Raw genomic sequence first — 24,856 nt, forward strand, 5'->3', positions numbered from 1 at the left:
ACTTTCTCATGATCTCATTTCATCTCAATTATGACTTTTTGTCTCATAATTTTGACTTTTATCTCATAATGTTGACTTTTTAGCTCAAAATTTCAACTTTGTATCTCATAATGATGACTTTCATGACTTTCTCATGATCTCATTTCATCTCAATTATGACTTTCTGTCTCATAATTTTTACTTTTTATCTCATAATGTTGACTTTTTAGCTCAAAATGTCAACTTTACATCTCATAATTATGACTTTCATGACTTTCTCATGATGACATTTTCTCTCATAATTGACTTTTTGTCTTGTAATTTTGACTGTTTATCTCAAAATTTCAACTTTTTAGTTCATACTTTCACATTTTTATCTAATAATTTCAACTTTTTTTCTCAGAATGACAACTTTCATGACTTTCTCACGATCTCATTTCATCTCAATTATGACTTTTTGTCTCATAATTTTTACTTTTTATCTCATAATGTTGACTTTTTAGCTCAAAATTTCAACTTTGTATCTCATAATGATGACTTTCATGACTTTCTCGTTATGACATTTTCTCTCATAATTGACTTTTTGTCTTGTAATTTTGACTGTTTATCTCAAAATGTCAACTTTTTAGTTCATACTTTCACATTTTTATCTAATAATTTCAACTTTTTTTCTCAGAATGACAACTTTCATGACTTTCTCATGATCTCATTTCATCTCAATTATGACTTTCTGTCTCATAATTTTGACTTTTTATCTCATAATGTTGACTTTTTAGCTCAAGATTTCAACTTTGCATCTCATAATGATGACTTTCATGACTTTCTCATGATCTCATTTCATCTCAATTATGACTTTTTGTCTCATAATTTTTACTTTTTGTCTCATAATTTTTACTTTTTATCTCATAATGTTGACTTTTTAGCTCAAAATGTCAACTTTGCATCTCATAATTATGACTTTCATGACTTTCTCGTTATGACATTTTCTCTCATAATTGACTTTTTGTCTTGTAATTTTGACTGTTTATCTAATAATTTCGACTTTTTTATCTCATAATTATGACTTTCATGACTTTCTCATTATGACATTTTCTCTCATAATTGACTTTTTGTCTTGTAATTTTGAATGTTTATCTCAAAATTTCAACTTTTTAGTTCATACTTTCACATTTTTATCTAATAATTTCACAGAATGACAACTTTCATGACTTTCTCACGATCTCATTTCATCTCAATTATGACTTTTTGTCTCATAATTTTTACTTTTTATCTCATAATGTTGACTTTTTAGCTCAAAATGTCAACTTTGCATCTCATAATTATGACTTTCATGACTTTCTCATGATCTCATTTCATCTCAATTATGACTTTTTGTCTCATAATTTTGACTTTTTAGCTCAAAATTTCAACTTTGTATCTCATAATTATGACTTTCATGACTTTCTCATTATGACATTTTCTCTCATAATTGACTTTTTGTCTTGTAATTTTGACTGTTTATCTCAGATTTTCTACTTTTTATCTCAGTAGCTAAGTGGCTAACCACATGGACGGTGGGGAGGGGCGGGGCGGGGAGGGGCGGGGCGGTCTCACCGTACAGGTTGATGTATCTGACGCAGCTTTCCACCACCAACGGGATGGCTTGACCGGAATCCTAAAACAACACACACACACAATGAACAGACCGAATGATGGTTTCAATATTCCATACGCTCCATGCCGATTATTCCGGTATGTTTAATAGCCGCCCCGTCGGTCGCAACATTAGGCACACCAATAATCCAATTTGCTTGTGTAGCTTTTTAGCGTCTGTTCTTCCTGACTTTTGGTGGCGAAGCTATTTTCCTTTCATTTGGAGAAATGGATCAATTTATCATCCCTGCAGTGACAAAGCGGACATGTCTGGCAGCGGATAATCGGGTCCGGAAAAAGAGCTAATATTCCGTGGATTTGCTGCTGCACGTTGCGGTATGGAATGACCCTTGGTGAAAGTTTGAAAATTCATAAACGCCTTAAATTGGACCTATTATGATCTATTATTTACCCTTTGTATTGACTTGTGGACTCCTATAGAGCAGCTACACATAATAACCAGCACACAAAGCTTTCTAGATCTTCCACAATCTGCACCTATTCAGCTGTATTTTTTTTTTGGGATGTTGTGGTTCCTGCGAAAATGGTAAAAAGTGCAAAAAAAAATAAATGCTCGCGCGAAAAGTAGCTTTAGCATTTTAGCTTTAGCATCGGTAACATTTATTAAAAAGCCAATTAGGGATGTCCGATATTTACTTTTTTGCTGAAAACCGATATGCCGATATTGTCCAACTCTTATGGACACTATGGTGCAATCAACATACAAGATCTGATACTGATATCGACCGATATCAGGCCAATAATTATTGGTAATTATTGGACATCCTTAAAGCCAATATCGGGCATCTTCAACAACAAAAACAAACTTGGAATATTCCCAAAAAAACAAACAAACTATTAAACTAAATTCTAACTGCAAATAGAAAAACATTTGGTTTCAATATTGAATTTCTATTCAACTAATTTGGGTAAATGATATCAATTTATAATAAATATTATCATATAATGACAATAAACAACTTAAATGGCGGATGAGTGGGTAGTATGCAGGCCACACAACTCGGAGACCGGAGTTTGATTCCACCCTCAGGCACTCTCCCACATTCAATTTCACATTTTTATCTAATAATTAAAAATTTTTATCTCAGAATTACGACTTTTATGACTTTCTCATGATCTCATTTCATCTCAATTATGACTTTTTGTCTCATAATTTTGACTTTTTATCGCATAATGTTGACTTTTTAGCTCTAAATTTCAACTTTGTATCTCATAATGATGACTTTCATGACTTTCTCATGATCTCATTTCATCTCAATTATGACTTTTCATAATTGAGAAGCTCAAAATTTCAACTTTCTCATTATGACATTTTCTCTCATAATTGACTTTTTGTCTTGTAATTTTGACTGTTTATCTCAAAATTTCAACTTTTAAGTTCATACTTTCACATTTTTATCTAATAATTTCAACTTTTTCTCAGAATGACAACTTTCATGACTTTCTCATGATCTCATTTCATCTCAATTATGACTTTTTGTCTCATAATTTTGACTTTTTATCTCATAATGTTGATTTTTTAGCTCAAAATGTCAACTTTGTATCTCATAATGATGACTTTCATGACTTTCTCATGATCTCATTTCATCTCAATTATGACTTTTTGTCTCATAATTTTGACTTTTTAGCTCAAAATTTCAACTTTGTATCTCATAATTATGACTTTCATGACTTTCTCATTATGACATTTTCTCTCATAATTGACTTTTTGTCTTGTAATTTTGACTGTTTATCTCAGATTTTCTACTTTTTATCTCATAATTTCACATTTTTATCTAATAATTTCAACTTTTTTTTCTCAGAATTATAACTTTCATGATTTTCTCAGTATGACATTTTCTCTCAAAATAGACCTTTTGTCTTGTAATTTTGACTGTTTATCTCAAAATGTCAACTTTTTATCTCATAATTTCACATTTTTATCTAATAATTTCAACTTTTTTTCTCAGAATTATAACTTTCATGACTTTCTCATTATGACATTTTCTCTCAAAATTGACTTTTTGTCTCATAATTTCGACTTTTTCATCTCATCTTTCATCTTTCAACATGCTAGGTTAATTAGCCACTCCAAATTGTCCATAGGTATGAATGTGAGTGTGAATGGTTGTTTGTCTATATGTGCCCTGTGATTGGCTGGCCACCAGTCCAGGGTGTACCCCGCCTCTCACACAAAGACAGCTGGGATAGGCTCCAGCACCCCCGTGACCCTTGTGAGGATAAGCATAAAAAATGAATGAATGAACTTAAACAGCAAAAAGTGTGTTTATGTGCAGTGTGGGAAATATTATTATTATTTATAGACGGTGCTTTCAAGGACAGTCAGGGACAAGTTGCCACTGGCTACAAACGACATAAACATGTAAAAACTGTAGGATTTGGGTAAAAGTACAGCATAGTAGTCTATCTGTAAGTAAAATGATGTGTTTAAAGACCTTTGAACAAAGTAGGACAAGTTGCTGCTTGTAACACAAACAATAAAATCATGAAAAAAACTGAGATTTACGTATTCTGACGGTGAGGCCGTGACTACGATTCCGTTTATTCTCCATCTCCCATCAGCCACCTTTCACGATGGACCATTAGCGGTGAGCACATCGTTGACGTAAGATCTAAAAGTGTGGCGTATTGGTGTGCCTACTGGCGTGCATGTTGGGGTACCTGGATTCGAGCACGGGCATTTCTTCTCCCTCTGGGAGGCACAGAAGCAGCAGCAGCAGCAGGAAGAGCAGCAGAAATAGGAGGGCAAAGAGGAATAAAGTTAGAGAAGCGATTAAAGGAGGAACCTCTGGAGGTGGAAGGAGGCAAAGCGAGACTCGGGCAAAAAAAAAAAACGGGAAAAAAAGCCGATGTGGTGCAAACGGGAGGAAGAGGATTAGAAGTTAATCAAAGATTGCGTCACGGAAGAAAACCAGAAAGCATCTTCTCCCTTCCTTGGGACCACCAGAAGGTACCTTGACGAAGGTGTCCAAATCGCAGTTAAACAGCTTATGGTTATAGACGGAGCGCGGCCGAGGCTTCCGCATTTTCTGTGGCTTAGGGGGGAGTGTGGGGGGCCTGGGAATGATGGACAAAAGGAACGTCACCGCCATGTTCTTCCAGCCTCCAGCTTCCAGTAAACATCACATGAAAAGACATGGAAGCACCAGAGAAGCTCCAGGAAGCAAAGACCTGAGATGTTTGCTGTCAGGTTCAACATCTGGAATTTAAATGAGTCAATGGAGGAACGTGACTGGGAAAATACAGCACACATTATTGATCAGTCGATCGATCAATAACCCTCTCAATGGAAAATACGAGGAATTCCTTCCACTGAAACTCAGGAAATATGAAATAATTTCATCTTTTTTTTAATCATAATACTGACTTTTTATCTCACAGTTATGCCTCTTATCACGTAATTATTACATTTCATCTCAATTATGACATTTCATCTCATAATTGTGACTTTCATGACTTTCTCATGATCTCATTTCATCTCAATTATGACTTTTTGTCAATTAATTTTGACTGTTTATCTCAAAATTTCAACTTTTTATCTCATAATTTCAAATTTTTATCTAATAATTTCAACTTTTTTATCTTTTAACTTTTTTTATTTTACTTTGTATCTCATAATTATGACTTTCACGACTTTCTCATTATGACATTTTCTCTCATAATTGACTTTTTGTCTTGTAATTGTGACTGTTTATCTCAAAATTTCTACTTTTAATCTCATAATTTCAGATTTTTATCAAATAATTTAAACTTTTTATCTCAGAATTACGACTTTCATGACTTTCTCATGATCTCATTTCATCTCAATTATGACTTTTTGTCTCATAATTGTGACTGTTTATCTCAAAATTCCAATTTTTTATCTCATAATTTCAAATTCTTATCTAATAATTTCAACTTTTTTTTTAACTTTTTTTATTTTACTTTGTATCTCATAATTATGACTTTCATGACTTTCTCATTATGACATTTTCTCTCATAATTGACTTTTTGTCTTGTAATTTTGACTGTTTATCACAAAATGTAAACTTTTTATCTCATAATTTAAAATTTTTATCAAAAAATTTCAATTTTTTTATCTCAGAATTACGACTTTCATGACTTTCTCATGATCTCATTTCATCTCAATTATGACTTTTTGTCTCAAAATTTTGACTTTTTATCTCATAATGTTGACTTTTTAGTTCAAAATTTCAACTTTATATCTCATAATTATGACTTTCTCATTATGACATTTTCTCTCATAATTGACTTTTTGTCTTGTAATTTTGACTGTTTATGTCAAAATTTCAACTTTTTATCTCATTTTAAATTTTCATCAAATAATTTAAACTTTTTGTCTCAGAATTACGACTTTCATGACTTTCTCATTATCTCATTTCATCTCAATTATGACTTTTTGTCTCATAATTTTGACTTTTTAGCTCAAAATTTCAACTTTGTATCTCATAATTATGACTTTCACGACTTTCTCATTATGACATTTTCTCTCATAATTGACTTTTTGTCTTGTAATTTTGACTGTTTAGGTCAAAATGTCTACTTTTTATCTCATAATTTCACATTTTTATCAAATAATTTTAACTTTTTATCTCAGAATTACGACTTTCATGACTTTCTCATTATCTTATTTCATCTCAATTATGACTTTTTGTCAATTAATTTTTGACTGTTTCTAAAAATTTCAACTTTTTATCTCATAATTTCAAATTTTTATCAAATAATTTAAACTTTTTTTAAATCTTTTTTTATTTTACTTTGCATCTCATAATTATGACTCTCATTATGACATTTTCTCTCATAATTGACTTTTTGTCTTGTAATTTTGACCGTTTAGCTCAAAATTTCAAATTTTGATCAAATAATTTCAACTTTTTATCTCAGAATTATGACTTTCATGACTTTTTTTTAAATTATGACTAATTTTTACGAATTTTGCCTTTTATCTCATAATGTTGACTTTTTAGCTAAAAATTTCAACTTTGTATCTCATAATTATGACTTTTGTGACTTTCTCATTATCTCATTTCATCTCAATTATGACTTTTTGTCTCATAATTTTGACTTTTTAGCTCAAAATTTCAACTTTGTATCTCATAATTATGACTTTCACGACTTTCTCATTATGACATTTTCTCTCATAATTGTAATTTTGACTGTTTAGGTCAAAATGTCTACTTTTTATCTCATAATTTCACATTTTTAGCAAATAATTTCAACTTTTTTTCTCAGAATGACAACTTTCATGACTTTCTCATGATCTCATTTCATCTCAATTATGACTTTTTGTCTCATAATTTTTACTTTTTATCTCATAATGTTGACTTTTTAGTTCAAAATTTCAACTTTGTATCTCATAATTATGACTTTCTCATTATGACATTTTCTCTCATAATTGACTTTTTGTCTTGTAATTTTGACTGTTTATGTCAAAATTTCAACTTTTTATCTCATTTTAAATTTTCATCAAATAATTTAAACTTTTTGTCTCCGAATTACGACTTTCATGACTTTCTCATTATCTCATTTCATCTCAATTATGACTTTTTGTCTCAGAATTTTGAATTTTTATCTGATAATTGTGACTTTCACGACTTTCTCATTATGACATTTTCTCTCATTGCTTGTCTATATGTGCCCTGTGATTGGCTGGCCACCAGTCCAGGGTGTACCCCGCCTCTTGCCCGAAGACAGCTGGGGTAGGTTCCAGCCATACCTGCGACCCTCGTGAGGATAAGCGGCATAGAAAATACATGGATGGATGTATCATAATTTCGAGTTTTTATCTCATAACGATGACATTTTATCTCATAATTTCTATTTTCTTGCATAATTACAACTTTCATAACTTTCTGATTATGACATTTTATAATTATCTCATAATGTTGACTCGAAAAATCTCAGAATTCATAAATCAGGCTTCCATCATTCGGAGTATAAAAACCACCAACATGAATTCAGCAACCCGGGGTAATATGTTTTATATGAATATATTGTAGAAATGGAAACAGATGCTTTGAAACTGATCTGAGCTTACCTTGTGGTTCCGCATTCGGCCCTTTCCCCTGAAGACACGGAGAAAGAAAGAAAGAAAGAAAGAAAGAAAGAAAGAAAGAAAGAAAGACAAAAGGAAATGTTATTATGATATTAATGCAGGAAGAGAATACATGGAAGATGCTGGAGTGTCCAGCTTGGCTTATTGAGAGAGAGAGAGAGATGAATGGAACACCACGAACACCAATTGTGGGACAAAGCTATTGAGGACTAGACGGCCAAGCCTCAGGGGACCTGGCAGAGGGAGGGAGGGATCAGAAAGGGAGGGGTCCCTTTGACTCTGTTACCTCACTCATCATCCTTTTATAGGAACTCAAACGCGGCTTGTTTACTAAATTCAGCATACAGCAACTCACGACAACACCGAGGGTCTCGACATCTCTTCTCCCGATTGGATGTAAAACAACAACAGAAGAAAATAAGTTGCTATCAACAATCAGGTGCCCCCCCCCCCCCCTCCCCACCCCCCCACCCATCTGCGTGTCGGCTGCACGGGAGTCAATGAACGCAACAAAAGCAACAATGGCACCAAAGCCTCCCGAGTCACAATGCATAGAATGTCCAGAAAGAGCAGAGGGCCGTAACCCGCATCTTGACACCCCATTGTGGCATATGTGGCCTGGGGGTCTTCATGTGAACGAACAACGGCACGATTCCCACGGCATTCTACTCATGTGGTCTATTATTAGTACACAAATACGCATATTTAACTAAATCTTATGCGTTTCTTGCCTAAATTGAACATTTACAAGAATAAAATGCTTAAATGAAGAAACATACACCGCATTCAAAGACATTGTAATGATATGTAGTACCCTAAAGTGGTCACTGGGTGTCAGTAATGAGACAATTATTGAGACAGTTGCCACCACAGGAAGTACTGTCCAGAACAGCAAGGGGAAAAAAAATAACAAAAACAAACATTCTAAAATTAATAATTTTACAATAATAAAGTCAAAATATTAAGGAATGAAACGTTGTGATCAAACAAGAAAAAGTCATAATTTTTCGAGATTAATGTTGCAATTTTATGAGGAAAAATAACATAATTTTGCTGAAATTTGAAAAAAAACACAAAATGTGTGTTTTTTATAGCTGAGATTTGATAATAATAATAATAATAATGTTATATTATTGTTATTATTATTAATTATTATTATTATTAATAATAATAATAATAATAATAGTAATAATAATGTTATATTATTATTATTATTATTATTATTATAGCCGAGATTTGATAATAATAATATAATAATAATAATGTTATATTATTATTATTATTATTATTATTATTATAGCCGAGATTTGATAATAATAATATAATAATAATAATGTTATATTATTATTATTATTATTATTATTATACTTGAGAAACAAAACAAATTTCGGGGGGGAAATTCGTTTTTGGGGGTCCACCATGGGAATAAATTCTACTAATACTAATCCTAATACTAGAAGAAAATTTCTAAAAAAAAAAAGGAAAAAAAACCCAGATTTGATACCAATAAATAATAATAATAATAATACATTTTGTTTGTATAGCACTTTTCAAAATACTCAAAGACACTTTATAATAAAGTGAAAATATTAAGTAAAATGTTGGAACACTATGAGGAAAAATAACTTTGGGGGTAGAGTCAAAATGTTACTGAAAAAAATTTGATTTTTTAAAAAGTTTGAAATGTTTTTTTTTAAGTATGTAAAGTATGTATGTAAGTAAAGTAACAGAATAAAGTTGTAAATTTTGAGAAATAGTTTGGGGGAAAAGGAAATAGGAGTGCAAAACTTACTATAGGGGTGTTATTTCATGTCTGCAGGGCTCTAAAGTTGTATTTAGAAGACTTTATTAGCAGTAACTACCAAAATATTCAATTTATCAAAATAAGGGAACCAATTATTGGGTTAGGAAGCGATTAAAGGTGATAAACAAGGAAGTACGGTGTCATCACATTTACATAAAACTACAAAATTAACTTTATTCGTTTTCGGGCCTGATTTCTTTGGAAATATAGTCGGGAACCAGAGAAGGGTGCCGCTAAAATGCAACATTTCGCTACATGAGAAAAATATTCTCGCACAGGTGTACCTAATGAAGTGTCCGGCGATGCGTTCCTCAGCGCATGCTGGTCCTATCATGTACTGCAGCAATGGTCGACATGATGGTTTCATTAGGTCGCCATGTGGCGCTCAGCACGTCCATCTTGTACCCGATGACACGCTCTCACACGGGCGGCGAGCTAATGAGCACCACGCCGGCCTGATTGATCACCTGAATAATTAAACACGTGTGGTACCTGGAGGCGCCATATGCCGCGTTCCGTCGCGCCGTCGTGAAGGTAAACAAATACGCCTGAAGACGGATGGGACCTATAACGTGAGGGTCGGTGGTTCGCGGTGGAGCTCAAAAAGGCAAACCGCACAGAATATGTCGTCAGGTTAAAACGCGGGATATAAATGGCTGACGTGGCGCCCCATTAGGAGGGACCCTGATGCAGGAGCAGCTGCAGAGATGAGGCTGGTCCTTCTGATTGATTGAGCGGAAAATGTTCACGGCTGAGGTGACCAGGGCACCCATGGGGACGGGCGGGGACTAGAAGGCAGTGTCTTTGTTTTAATAGACCGCCCCTTGTGGCTCGGCCATATAAACTAAGACGATAAGGAGAACGAAGAACAGAAACGGTTCACTTTTTCATTGCGGCCCCCCTCCAGTAACGGGGGTACCGACATCAGTGGTATGGTGACCGAAAGGCAAATGACAGCTGTGGTCGCGTCCACAAAAATTAATAAAAGTCCCAAAGGTGCTTCTAATTTGGCAAACAATTGCATGGCCGGCTATCCTACTTCTGACGCCGAACGGTTTCGGACCCAGGACAGGCATGGACCCACACCAGGCACTTGTTTGAAATGGGCCCTGTGCCAAATAAGCAAACCCTGCATGGCCTCACAGCCGAATATCCAGCTTCTTACGCCAAATCTAAAGAACAGTATCCTAAACCTGAATTTTAACCAAGGTCAGGCATGCTAGTTTGACTGTCACAAGTGCCATCCCACTTCTGACACCACTTCGAAACCCATAAACTGGCCACAGCAGTAAAGGTCTTTGGCACACACTGTCCAGGACACCACTTCCCTCTTTGGGGGACTATCACTTAACCAACTAATGGCCATCCCACTTCTGACACCACTTAAAACACTATATGAACTGGCCACAGCAGTAAAGGTCTTTGGCCCACACTGTCCGGGACACCACTTCCCTCTTTGGGGGACTATCACTTAACCAACTAATGGCCATCCCACTTCTGACACCATTTGAAAACTGTATAGACTGACCACCGCAGCAAGGATCTTTGGCATATATGGTCAGAATTCCTCCCTCTTTCTGGGACTTTTACATGAGCAGCTGATGACCATCCCACTTCTGACACCACTTCAAAACCCATAAACTGGCCACAGCAGTGAAGGTCTTTGGCCCACACTGTCCATGACACCACTTCCCTCTTTGGGGGACTATCACTTAACCAACGAATGGCCATCCCACTTCTGACACCACTTAAAACACGATATAAACTGGCCACAGCAGTAAAGGTCTTTGGCACACACTGTCCGGGACACAACTTCCCTCTTTGGGGGACTATCACTTCACCAACTAATGGCCATCCCACTTCTGACACCATTTGAAAACTGTATAGACTGACCACCGCAGCAAGGATCTTTGGCATATACGGTCACAATTCCGCCCTCTTTCTGGGACTTTCACATGAGCAGCTGATGACCATCCCACTTCTGACACCACTTCAAAACCTGTAAACTGGAGACAACAGTAAAGGTCTTTGGCACACACTGTCCGGGACACAACTTCCCTCTTTGGGGGACTATCACTTAACCAACTAATGGCCATCCCACTTCTGACACCACTTCAAAACCAATAAAATGGCCACAGCAGTAAAGGTCTTTGGCACACACTGTCCGGGACACCACTTCCCTCTTTGGGGGACTATCAATTAACCAACTAATGGCCATCCCACTTCTGACACCATTTGAAAACTGTATAGACTGACCACCGCAGCAAGGATCTTTGGCATATATGGTCAGAATTCCTCCCTCTTTCTGGGACTTTTACATGAGCAGCTGATGACCATCCCACTTCTGACACCACTTCAAAACCCATAAACTGGCCTCAGCAGTAAAGGTCTTTGGACACACACTGTCCGTGACACAACTTCCCTCTTTGGGGGACTATCACTTCACCAATGAATGGCCATCCCACTTCTGACACCACTTAAAACACTATATAAACTGGCCACAGCAGTAAAGGTCTTTGGCACACACTGTCCGGGACACCACTTCCCTCTTTGGGGGACTATCACTTAACCAACTAATGGCCATCCCACTTCTGACACCATTTGAAAACTGTATAGACTGACCACCGCAGCAAGGATGTTTGGCATATAAGGTCACAATTCCTCCCTCTTTCTGGGACTTTCACATGAGAGCAGCTGATGGCCATCCCACTTCTGACACCACTTAAAACACTATATGAACTGGCCACAACAGTAAAGGTCTTTGGCACACACTGTCCGGGACACCACTTCCCTCTTTGGGGGACTATCACTTAACCAACTAATGGACATCCCACTTCTGACACCACTTCAAAACCCGGAAACTGGCCACAGCAGTAAACGTCTTTGGCACACACTGTCCATGACACCACTTCCCTCTTTGGGGGACTATCACTTAACCAACTAATAGCCATCCCACTTCTGACACCATTTGAAAACTGTATAGACTGACCACCACAACAAGGATCTTTGTCATATACGGTCACAATTCCTCGCTCTTTCTGGGACTTTCACATGGGCAGCTGATGACCATCCCACTTCTGACACCACTTCAAAACCCGTAAACTGGCCACAGCAGTATAGGTCTTTGGCACACACTGTCCAGGACACCACTTCCCTCTTTGGGGGACTATCACTTCACCAACTAATGGACATCCCACTTCTGACACCACTTAAAACACTATATAAACTGGTCACAGCAGTAAAGGTCTTTGGCCCACACTGTCCGGGACACCACTTCCCTCTTTGGGGGACTATCAATTAACCAACGAATGGCCATCCCACTTCTGACACCACTTCAAAAACCTACTATATAAACAGTCCACAACAGCAACAAGCTCTATGGCGGCTTGCTAGTGACTAAACACATACCACACTACCTTCCTAGTCTGAAGTTCATCACACAGATGCCCTATAAGACCTAGCTATTAAGTCTGAGAAGTAGTACACTTAACCTCAGACATTGTAAACAACTAAACTCTTTCGCTTGGTGGAAACGTGGCTTTAAAATCTTTAAATGTGTCCATTCCATTTACTGCTCAAAAAAAAAAGAAAAGTTCCAGCTTGTGCCCATTATTAGATAAGACCTGCACCTGTCGTTTAACCCTGAAGGCAGCGATTGCACAGATAGCGAGGGATGCTCAGTGAGGCACACAGCATTGGAATTAAATAGAGACCTCCAACGGCTCCAGAGAAGAGACTTCTTACCTTCGCCAAGGGTTTGTTTCAGTAAGTCGTGCTTGGCTTGCAGCTTAATGATGAGGTTGCTGCCGTTCAGGTACTCCTTGAATTTCTAAGAAGAGAGATTAAAGGGTGGATTTTATCCTGTAAAAACATGAAAATCCTAATCCGATACTGGTTTCATTTCAGTGATATCATCTCCATGGTGACCCTTAGCCGTCATTGACATTTAACTCATGCAGTCCTGTTTGTCGCTGTTGTTCTTATGGGAATTGTTGTTGCTGCTGTTTTTGTCTCACTCTCTACTGTCTACCCCCCCCCCCCCTCCCACCCCCCAGTTTCTCTTCTTCTTTTCTGTGTTTCTTCTTGCTCCGGTCCGGGCGCTCCAAATGTGCACAACAAAAACAACAAATAACGGCAAATAAAATTTTGCAAGTTAAGGTAAGGTAAGGTACAGTAAGGTAAAATTAAATAAAATTAAATTAAACTAAATAAAATTTAATAAAATTAAAAATAAAAAAGCAGCAGCTGTACCATTAAACTACCATTGTCTTGCGCTTTGAGCATGGTAAGGTAAGGTACGTTACGGTAAGGTAAGGTAATATTTAATAAAATTAAACTAAATAAAATTTAATAAAATTAAAAATAAAAAAGCAGCAGCTATACCATTACAATACTGTTGTCTTGCGCTTTGAGCATGGTAAGGTGAGGTATGGTACGGTAAGGTAAAATTAAATAAAATTAAATAAAATTAAATAAAATTAAACTAAATATAATTTAATAAAATTAAAAATAAAAAAGCAGCAGCTGTACCATTACACTACCGTTGTCTTGCGCTTTGAGCATGGTAAGGTAAGGTACGGTACGGTACGGTATGGTAAGGTAAGGTAAAATTAAATAAAATTAAATTAAAGAAATAAAATTGAATAAAATTGAATAAAATTGAATAAAATTTAACTAAATAAAACTTTATAAAATTAAAAATAAAAAAGCAGCAGCTGTACCATTACAACACTGTTGTCTTGCGCTTTGAGCATGGTAAGGTAAGGTAAGGTACGGTACGGTACGGTAAGGTAAGGTAAAATTAAATAAAATCAAATTAAATAAATAAAATTAAATAAAATTAAACTAAATAAAATTTAATAAAATTAAAAATAAAAAAGCAGCAGCTGTACCATTACACTACCGTTGTCTTGCGCTTTGAGCAATGTAAAAAAGAAAATCCCAATCCAAATGTCATACATTTGAGGTTTTAAGAGAACTCTGGGTCGTCCAGCCGCCTAAAGGGTACCGGTGGGCAACGCATTCATAATCACACTCAATTGACCGCTTTTCCGCTTTGGCAGCTTCTCCTTTAAGCGTAACATCCAACCTGGCGTCATGGCTTGAGCCAACCTTTTGATGGTTTAAGTAGCTTTTTTATGAATATTCTTATATAAAGTGGTCTGCTGTTTACAAAGTGCTCCAGAAAAAGGGACACAAGCCCATATAGCAGATTGCATGACACTTTTACAGATACAATAATTGCAGGTGGACTGTTATGTATGAAATATATAAATCCATACATATTACACGGCGTATTACGGCGTACACATTAGCCACGACCCACCAACGGTCACCAAGCGGAGTGTAAAGGTAACTATAGGGGTGTTATTTCATGTCTAGAGGGCTCTAATAATGTTAAAAAAAACATATATAGAAAGTTGTGCACAGGTTTTCTATGCTTTAACTACAAAAATATTACATTTTTTAAAGGAATCCTACTTCACGGAAATAAATGAGGGTCTACCGGCATTTGTTTTTTTTCTGAACAATCCAGACTATTAATGAAAATATAATACTGAAGGACTCACTGATAAGTAGAACATTTCAGTCTCCTGTTGGTTTGCCCTCCTCTTTGCTACGTTCATTTTGCTCATGTACGACTCGGAGGCGACCGACTTGATGGATTCGGTGGAGCGGCTATGCTGGAAGGCATCCGACACGTCAAAATCCTCCACCGTCAGCATGTCCTGCAGCGTTTGCATGGTGGCGTCCAAGGTCTTTCTCACCTGGAGGGGAAAGCAGATGTCAAATATTATCTCTCGGTGCAATGAAAGGTGAATTTTCAAGGGCAAGATCCGAATCTGAATAGTCCTGCAGGTGAAACAATAACATTAAAACGTGTGAGTGCAAATGCATACATATTTTTATTGACTGTTAAGGCTCATTTTTATTGTCTGTTATTGCCTAGAACAGAAGACGGCACTAGCGAGGCTAACGGAGCGCACTTTACTATCACACCCACATTTGCACGTCTGCCGCTTTTTGACGACATCGTGCTAACACACACTTTCATATGGAAAACACCAACATGCTGGCACTGTGACAAGGCGCTAAATAAATTCTCTGCTCCCGCGGTGCTGAGGCCGCCGGAGAGTAATTGCAATGAGGACAGATGGTGATGCGGTGGCCTTGCTCCTTGGCTCCAGGGAACACCAGACAGACATTATTTTTTTTATCTCAGGGAGGTGTGGCGGTGGTGATGGTGGGGGGGGGAGGAGGAGGGACGTGGGAGCAGACACAAAGCCGCCATAAATCCTCACCTCCTCATTCTCGATCTTGAGCGTCGCTAAGCGAGACTGGAGCTGGTGGTAGCGCATCAAGAGCTCGGTCTGGACGGGTTGCTGGGCGCTCACCTGGCACACCTGAGGAGGACGAGGAGCAGATTATTATTATTAGAGTTAAACTGTCTACATTGGTGGCACTACTGAATTGAATTTAGTTGTAAAGTCAATGAAATGTGACACAGTACAAGATAAGTGTCTGATTATAAATATAAGTGGGAATATTATTTTAATAGTGATCATTCTACTGTCTTGTCATCTCTGCTGGAATCTCTGATTGACTGATATGAGAAATGTAAGAATATTACCTTAATACCTTTGTAACTATACTAAATTCTTAGAGGTACCCAGGCTAACATGCATAAATATAGAGGTAGGGATTATCATTATTATTATCATGAATTATTATTAATTATTACTTTACAAAAAATAGTAATAATGGACAGCAAGACATCATTGCTTCAAAAATTGGTTTGAGCACAGACCTAAAACCTTACTAAGGTAAGGTACGGTACGTTACGGTACGGTAAGGTAAAATTAAATAAAATTAAATAAAAGAAATAAAATAAAATAAAATCTAACTAAATAAAATCTAATAAAATTAAAAATAAAAAAGCAGCAGCTGTACCATTACACTACCGTTGTCTTGCGCTTTGAGCATGGTAAGGTAAGGTAAGGTAAGGTAAGGTAAGGTAAGGTACGGTAAGGTAAGGTAAGGTAAAATAAAATTAAATAAAATTAAATAAAATTAAATAAAATTAAATAAAATTAATAAAATTAAATAAAATTAAACTAAATAAAATTTAATAAAAATTAAAAATAAAAAAGCAGCAGCTGTACCATTACCACAGACCTAAAACCTTGCTTCCTAATGCACAAGACTAGACACACACAAACTAATAAACACGTCTAAAAACCTCAGGTAGGGTTTAACAAGAAGATACTGATGTTTGGGTTGGTCACCTGTCCAGACACGGTCTCAAGTTCTTGTTTTTTTAATGCATAATATTAGACACATGCAATCCAGAAAATAAGTAAATGTCACAAAAAAGTGGGCTAATAAATTGACACACAAAGACTGCAGATTTCAGAAAATAACAGATGAAATCTCTACACTCTACAAGAAGCAATGAAGTCTGTAAAATTAAATCATTAAAAATAAAAAAATCACAAAATTTTTAACTATAATGATGAAAATGGTAATATTAATGATGATTATAATGATGGTAATATGATAAAGATTATAACAACAATGATAATAATAATAATAATAATATTACAATGATAATAATAACAGGGGAAACAAGACTGTGGCATGAACATGATTATATCCTGCAAAAAGGGGTAGGAATTTATTAGCTTTTGCTTCAGCCTACTCCTTTTGGGCTTGGGATCAGATAGTTGAATATAAATGTAAATAATGCAAAGTTATATTTTCATTGATGTAAGAAATGCACTGTAATGTTTCATATATTTGCCCAAATAAAATAAAAAAAAAATAAAAATTATAATAATAGTATAAAATATAATAATATAATAATATAAAAAATTATAAAAATAATAAAATAAATAATAAAATAAAATAAAAATAATTAAAAAAAATAAAAAAAACATGATAATATCTTGAAAAAGGGGTAGGAATTTATTAGCTTTTGCTTCAGCCTACTCCTTTTGGGCTTGTGATCAGATAGTTGAATACAAATGTAAATAATGCAAAGTTATATTTTCATTGATGTAAGAAATGCACTGTAATGATTCATGTATTTGCCCAAATAAAATAAAAAAAAAAATAAAAATTATAATAATAATATAAAATATAATAATATAATAATATAAAAAAATTATAAAAATAATAAAATAAATAATAAAATAAAATAAAAATAATTAAAAAAAATAAAAAAACATGATAATATCTTGCAAAAAGGGGTAGGAATTTATTAGCTTTTGCTTCAGCCTACTCCTTTTGGGCTTGGGATCAGATAGTTGAATACAAATGTAAATAATGCAAAGTTATATTTTCATTGATGTAAGAAATGCACTGAAATGATTCACATATTTGCCCAAATAAAGGAAAAAAAAAAAAGTTTATTCCTGCTTATACAGTAGGCTGACCTAAAACTGTACGGAAATGTAAGGCTGCGTATCGTTTACATCGACTGGAACCCAAAAGTAGGTCACTGATGCATTATGGGTGGGTCATCGATAAAATGTTATAGCCAACCAATGTCTGAGTTATCATTGTGCGGTAATACATAAAATATCTGCTTTTGGGGTCTTATTTACAGCAATTTTTATATTTCATTTTAATTTATGGATTATTTGTATGTATGTAATTATGTTCTTTGTCATTTCCTTCATAAAATACCTTAATTCCTCTAAAATTTAAAAGATGACAGTCAATTTAAAAAAAAAAAATACCAACAACAAAAATAGAGATGCTCCAATATCAATAAATACTGGATGATTTTTCCGTAATAATTTTACTCCATTTGCTGGGCTTGGTAAGAAAGCACATTGCAGCAAAGTACAATACTTTAAAGAAAAACATACTTAAAAAAAAGTACAAATATTTCAGTTAAGTAAGGCTATTTAGTTAAGTTCCACGGCTCTACTGTATGTATTTGTTTCTGTAATCTCACTCTTCTACTCTTGAACCGAAGCACACAAAAGGATGAAAAATGGATCAAAACATGCATGCCGACCGTGGTGCGTGTGCTATTATTTTGCAGAACAATACACCCCACGGTGGGGCTGTTATGAAACCCCAAAGTCTCACACCTTTGGTCGGACTGAAATTTCTCAAGTCTGTTCACAAAGCGCACCGTAACCGTATGCTGGTAACCCGAATCGCCACAGAATTTGGTACACCCATTTAGGGGACTGGCAAGCACATGTGTGCCAAATTTGAGCGAGATTCGTTGAAAATCACAACTACCGTATAGCAAAATGGACTGGACTTACGAATTGTCCTTACGTCATTGAGCAATTTTCTAATGTTTTGCTGATGTAAGCACACTCTTCTACTCTTGAACCGAAGCACACAAAAGGATGAAAAATGGATCAAAACATGCATGCCGACCGTGGTGCGTGTGCTATTATTTTGCAGAACAATACACCCCACGGTGGGGCTGTTATGAAACCCCAAAGTCTCACACCTTTGGTCGGAGTGAAATTTCTCAAGTCTGTTCACAAAGTGCACCGTAACCGTATGCTGTTAACCCGAATCACCATAGAATTTGGTACACCCATTTAGGGGACTGGCAAGCACATGTGTGCCAAATTTGAGCAAGATTCGTTAAAAATCACAACTACCGTATAGCAAAATGGGCTGGACTTACGAATTGTCCTTACGTCATTGAGCAATTTGCTGATGTAAGCACACTCTTCTACTCTTGAACCGCTGCACATATAATAATAAAAATGGATCAAAACATGCATGTCGACCGTGGTGTGTGTGCTATTATTTTGCAGACAAATACACCACATGGTGGCGCTAATATTAAACCCCAAATTTTGACCCCATTGGCCACTGTAACTGTATGCTGTTTAGCCAAGTTACCACAGAATTTGGTAAACACCTTCAGGGGCCTGACGAGCAAATGAGGGAATAAATAAGCCCTAAAGTCCTCTTACCTCATCTCCCATGTGCGGCAGGTACTCGAAGCGCATGGGGGGGCAGAACACCTGGTTATGCATATCCATGAGCTTGTGCTTGTCGCTACGAGAGTCCAGGTTGTCCACGGCGTTCTCAATGACATCCAGTCCCTCGTGGCGAGACGTCTCCAGGTTATACTCTGCGGACAAGTACGTCCTGAAGGTCCGTGCCAAGCTGGCGTGGTAGCCCAGGTCACAGCACTGCGGGGGGGAAAAAGATACTGATTTTCAAATGATGGCAGATAGAATAACAATAGAAACAGATAGAATAACAATAGAAACAGATAGAATAACACAAAATTACATTTCTTCCTAGCTTGGTCTTCCAACATAGGTTCATTCCAGAGCTTCATTAGTGCCATAAATCAATATATAATATTAATAGTTTGCGATATATTCAGAAAATGTAAATTTTTTTCTGAAAAAATTTTGGAAAATTTTCTTTTTGTAATATTATGACTTTATTCTCATAATATTAACTTTTTAAAGAAAAAATTCCTAATATTACCATTAATTTTTTTTATTTACTTTTTTTCATTTACTATGCTACTAAAATGGAAAGAAATTTCTCATAATTTTACGATTTTATTCTCATAAAATTTAAACTTCTTTTTTATTAAAGTTTTTTTTCTTGATATTGTGACTTATTTTTGTAAAATTCAATTTCTGTTGTTTTTTTTAATTTTCCAACTAACTTTCCTTTTGTCAATTTTGTTGGAATTGTTTTGTTTTGTTGGAATTCTGACTTTATTCCAATAATATTTTGGCTTTATTCTCGTAAAATTCCAGCTGTTTTGTTCCATTTCTGATGGATTATTTTCATTTAAATTTTTCGAGCTATTTCATCTTTCTTTTTGTCAATGTTGTTCTTGGAATTCTGACTTTATTCCAATAATATTTAGAGTTTCTGCTGGGTTATTTTCATTTTCCAGCTATTTCAGCTTTCTTCTTGACAATTTTGTTCTTGGAATTCTGGCTTCATTTTGGTCAAATTCCAGCTGTGTTTTCCCCGTCTGCTGTTGTTGAGGTAACCTAATTAAGCAGGAGCATGCTGGCGAGGAGCTTCAGAGGAGCTGAAGGCGACTGACGTTTCTGTGAATCACTAAGCAAACGTTCTTTAGCGCTCGTTAGCGCGACAAAAGCATCTCTTTACTCCGCTGCAGCCTCAATAAGTCACTCAAATGAAAGACGACGCCATTTTTTTCTTGTTTTTTTTTTTTTTTTTTTTTCCCATCCGAGTGAGAACATTGGAATCTGCTGCAGCAGATGGAGCAAGCATGATTGAACACATTTGCATCCAAGCACTGTTTCCTTTCCCTTCTGTGTCGTCTTCCTTGTCGGAACAAGAACTGGAATCATGTTGCCTTTAACTGATGATCATGTGGATGCTGATTTCATGCAAAATCATATTTAGAATATTATAAAAACATGGCTAATATGTTTTGCCGATTGATGAAAGCCCGTAAAATACAAGAAAATCGTATAATACGTATAATACTATGTCTAATATATATAATGATAATAAAATAATATATATTAGATATATAGAAAATTAAGTCTAAAACAACTAACTAAAAATAAAAATATCATTTCAAATTTCAATTTCAATATAATTCAAAATAATTCCGCAAACGTTACTAAGCAACATAACCGATGCTTTAAAGGAGACTGGAAGGTGCTCCACTCTGATACACTTTATTAAAGTTAAAGTGCTTCAATGCTAAAGGTCATCCAGTGGAGGTCAATATATACGAAATTAGCTTCATATTAGAGGTTAGAATTCGTAAATAATTGTTACATTCATGCCGGGATGCAACTTTGCTACTTGAGATGTGCTAAGAAGTTTCAAAAATATTTCAAGAAAAAAAGCTTTATCATTTAGGTGAAAACTGTGTTCTTCTTTTCCACATTTTGGCTGTTTTTTCCCCCAAAATGTCTAATTTCTTCTTAAATTTTTTGCATTATATTTTACTTGCTTTGCTACTATATTTTTGTTTTTGCTATTTGTACCTTATTTTATTATTTTATTTTCTATCCATCAAAACTATATTATATATTTATATATTATATATTATATATTATTTATTATTTATTATTTATTATTTATTATTTATTATTTATTATTTATTATTTATTATTTATTATTTATTATTTATTATTTATTATTTATTATTTATTATTTATTATTTATTATACCAAAATCAGTTTTCCTTAGAATATTACAATATTATTCTTGTAATGTTTTGACTTGACTTGAAAAATAATTTTTGCTGTTTTTTTTTCCTAATTTTTTTAAATTATATTTTTAGATTCTGCTACAAGCCAATAAAAGAACAGTCGTGGACACCCCTAGCACGGCCCTAAGGTGTCCGGGAGTGACATTTAGAGACTGTTCTGGAACCCAGCCGACTAGCACGGCCCTAAGGTGTCGGCGAGTGAGATGTAGCGACCGTTTTGGAACCCAGCTGACTAGCACGGCCCTAAGGTGTCGGGGAGGGACATTTAGAGACTGTTCTGGAACCCACCCGACTAGCACAGCCCTAAGGTGTCAGGGAGTGACATTTAGAGACTGTTCTGGAACCCAGGGAGTAACATTTAGAGACTGTTCTGGAACCCAGCTGACTAGCACGGCCCTGAGGTGTCGGGGAGTGAGATGTAGCGACCGTTCTGGAACCCAGCCGACTAGCACGGCCCTAAGGTGTTGGGGAGTGACATTTAGAGACTGTTCTGGAACCCAGGGAGTCACATTTAGAGACCGTTCTGGAACCCAGCCGACTAGCACGGCCCTAAGGTGTCGGCGAGTGAGATGTAGCGACCGTTCAGGAACCTAGCTGACTAGCACGACCCTAAGGTGTCGGGGAGTGAGATGTAGCGACCGTTCTGGAACCCAGCTGACTAGCACGACCCTAAGGTGTCAGGGAGTGACATTTAGAGACCGTTCTGGAACCCAGCCGACTCGCACGGCCCTAAGGTGTCGGGGAGTGACATTTAGAGACTGTTCTGGAACCCAGCCGACTAGCACGGCCCTAAGGTGTCGGGGAGTGACATTTAGAGACTGTTCTGGAACCCAGCCGACTAGCACGGCCCTAAGGTGTCGGGGAGTGAGATGTAGCGACCGTTCAGGAACCCAGCTGTGCTGTCTGTGGTCCAAGCGTTCCATTAAGACCTTTTCCGACAGCGTGTGCTTGTGCATATTTCCCCGCAGGAAGCAGATGGGCGAGGAACGCTGCGGCGTAGACACAGGTGCACGCAGCATCCGAGCAAACGCACGTAGAGGAGCGCATGCTTACATCGATCATATCGGAGACGTCGTGGATGTAGTATTTGGCCACCACGGCGTTTGTTGCTGCCAGGTTCAGCAAGTAGTCGTTGCGGGCTTTGGTGCACTTCAGCTTATTCTCAGAGTACTTTGCTTGCCGCTGCAGAGAAGAAGAGACAGCAAAGATGAAGGGACAAAATCAACATCTGTGTGTGTGTGTGTGTGTGTGTGTGTGTGTGTGTGTGTGTGCGTGTGTGTGTGTGCTTTGGGAAGCGTCACAGAGGCAGAGATGGCAACAGGAAGTTTGGAAAGACTCCAAAGGAAGCTGCCTCTTGATGTGTTAAGCGGCACGGGCAGGCTGGTGTTTAGTCAGGAGTGTTTCTCAAGACTCAGGGGTCGGAACCAATCACTGTAACCGAAACATATGGAATAATAATAATAATAATAATAATAATATTATTATACGTATATACCCTGCAGTGTGAACGTAACCATGACGATCCATGGGAACGGACACTTCATTAGGCACAACCTCATGAGCTCCAATACAAGAGCTGTATCCAAAATGTTAGAGGTTCTGTATTTGCATGGAAGTAGAAGCAGCTCATTTATTATTATTATTATTATTATTATTATTATTATTAATAATAATAATAATAATAATAACAATATATAATATATAATATATAATAATAATATATTATTATATAATAATAATATAGTATTATTATTTAATAATAATTTATTATTATTATTATTTATTATTTTTATTATTATTATTACTATATACTACTAATAGTAATATATAATAATAATATAGTATTATTATTAGTAGTAGTATATAATATAAATTATTATTATTATTATTTAATAATAATTTATTATTATTATTATGCAAATACATGCAAATACAGAACCTCTAACATTTTTGCATGGAAGTAGAAGCGGCACATTTATTATTATATAAATATAACCCTATTATTATAATAACAATAATATTATATAATAATAATATATTATTATTTTTTAATAATAATTTATTATTATTATTATTATTATTATTATTATTATTATTATTATTATTATTATTATTATTATTATGCAAATACATGCAAATACAGAACCTCTAACATTTTTGCATGGAAGTCGAAGCAGCTCATTTATTATTATAATTATTCATTCATTCATTTTCTACCACTTCTCCTCACAAAGGTCGCGGGGGTGCTGTATTAATAATAATAATATTATTATTATATAATCATATATTATTATTATTATATAATTATATATTACTATTATTATATAATAAATGAGCTGCTTCTACTTCCATGCAAATACAGAACCTCTAACATTTTGGATACAGCTCTTGTATTGGAGCTCATGAGGTTGTGCCTAATGAAGTGTCCGTTCTCATGGATCGTCATGGTTACGTTCACACCGCAGGGTGAACGTATTCAAATCTGACTATTTCTGTGGTCATTCATATTACAAAAAACATGCACATTTTCATGTGATCACGGAAGTACAGGTTGCTGCAGTGCGTGATCTCCTTAAAGGAGAAGTGCACTATTTCGATTATTGCCCATAATCCGTCCAACAAAACTGAATTGGCTGGCCACCAGTCCAGGGTGGACCCCGCCTCTCGTCCCAAGTCATCATGTAGTAACGTAAATACAAACAATATATAACATATAGTGATGACTTCTCGCATAAAAGCTCCAATGATGTTGCCCTCGGCGCACATCTTAAAGCCACGGTAGCGTTGGTTCGCTTTGCTGCTATTCCTCATCACAGCTTCCATAGGCAGACACAACATCAACGTAGCTTCGACACCGGGGGGGGGGGACCACGTAGAGAAGAAAGTTCCTTGCTACGGCGTGTTATAAATAGTGTTCAATTCCCAAGCAAGCGCCGTGCCGTATAAATGAGAAATGCTGTCATCCTCCGAGCCTTTTGATTTCCTGCACCTGAAGTAGGGAAGGGAATTTCACTTGCGTGAGGAAATTCCTCCACTGTGGAATGTTCCAAATGTGCAGCAGGGAGCAGCCGCTTCTGCACTTGTTTGACCTTGGCAAGGACGTTACGCTTTACATAGTAGTTAGGTTTTGAGCATTTCGTTATTTGTGTAC

General features: G+C 35.9%; 1 protein-coding gene across 2 annotated transcripts in view; it reads right to left on the reverse strand.

Moving 5' to 3' along the window:
- srgap3 (SLIT-ROBO Rho GTPase activating protein 3) overlaps positions 1-24,856 on the reverse strand; it is a 92,041-nt gene that overhangs the window by 17,932 nt on the left and 49,253 nt on the right. The window contains exons 6-13 of one of the 2 annotated variants that reach the window (XM_058055004.1): positions 22,759-22,887; positions 19,448-19,669; positions 15,794-15,895; positions 15,062-15,259; positions 13,236-13,320; positions 7,670-7,697; positions 4,294-4,324; positions 1,573-1,633 (exon numbers count right to left, since the gene is read on the reverse strand). In XM_058055004.1, the coding sequence (XP_057910987.1) occupies positions 1,573-1,633; positions 4,294-4,324; positions 7,670-7,697; positions 13,236-13,320; positions 15,062-15,259; positions 15,794-15,895; positions 19,448-19,669; positions 22,759-22,887 (856 nt within the window). Of the gene's footprint in view, positions 1-1,572; positions 1,634-4,293; positions 4,325-4,586; positions 4,690-7,669; positions 7,698-13,235; positions 13,321-15,061; positions 15,260-15,793; positions 15,896-19,447; positions 19,670-22,758; positions 22,888-24,856 lie in introns of both variants that reach the window. The other variant, XM_058055002.1, reaches the window with a different exon arrangement.

Source organism: Doryrhamphus excisus, chromosome 18, assembly GCF_030265055.1.
Source record: "Doryrhamphus excisus isolate RoL2022-K1 chromosome 18, RoL_Dexc_1.0, whole genome shotgun sequence".
NCBI classification, from domain to species: Eukaryota; Metazoa; Chordata; class Actinopteri; order Syngnathiformes; family Syngnathidae; genus Doryrhamphus; species Doryrhamphus excisus.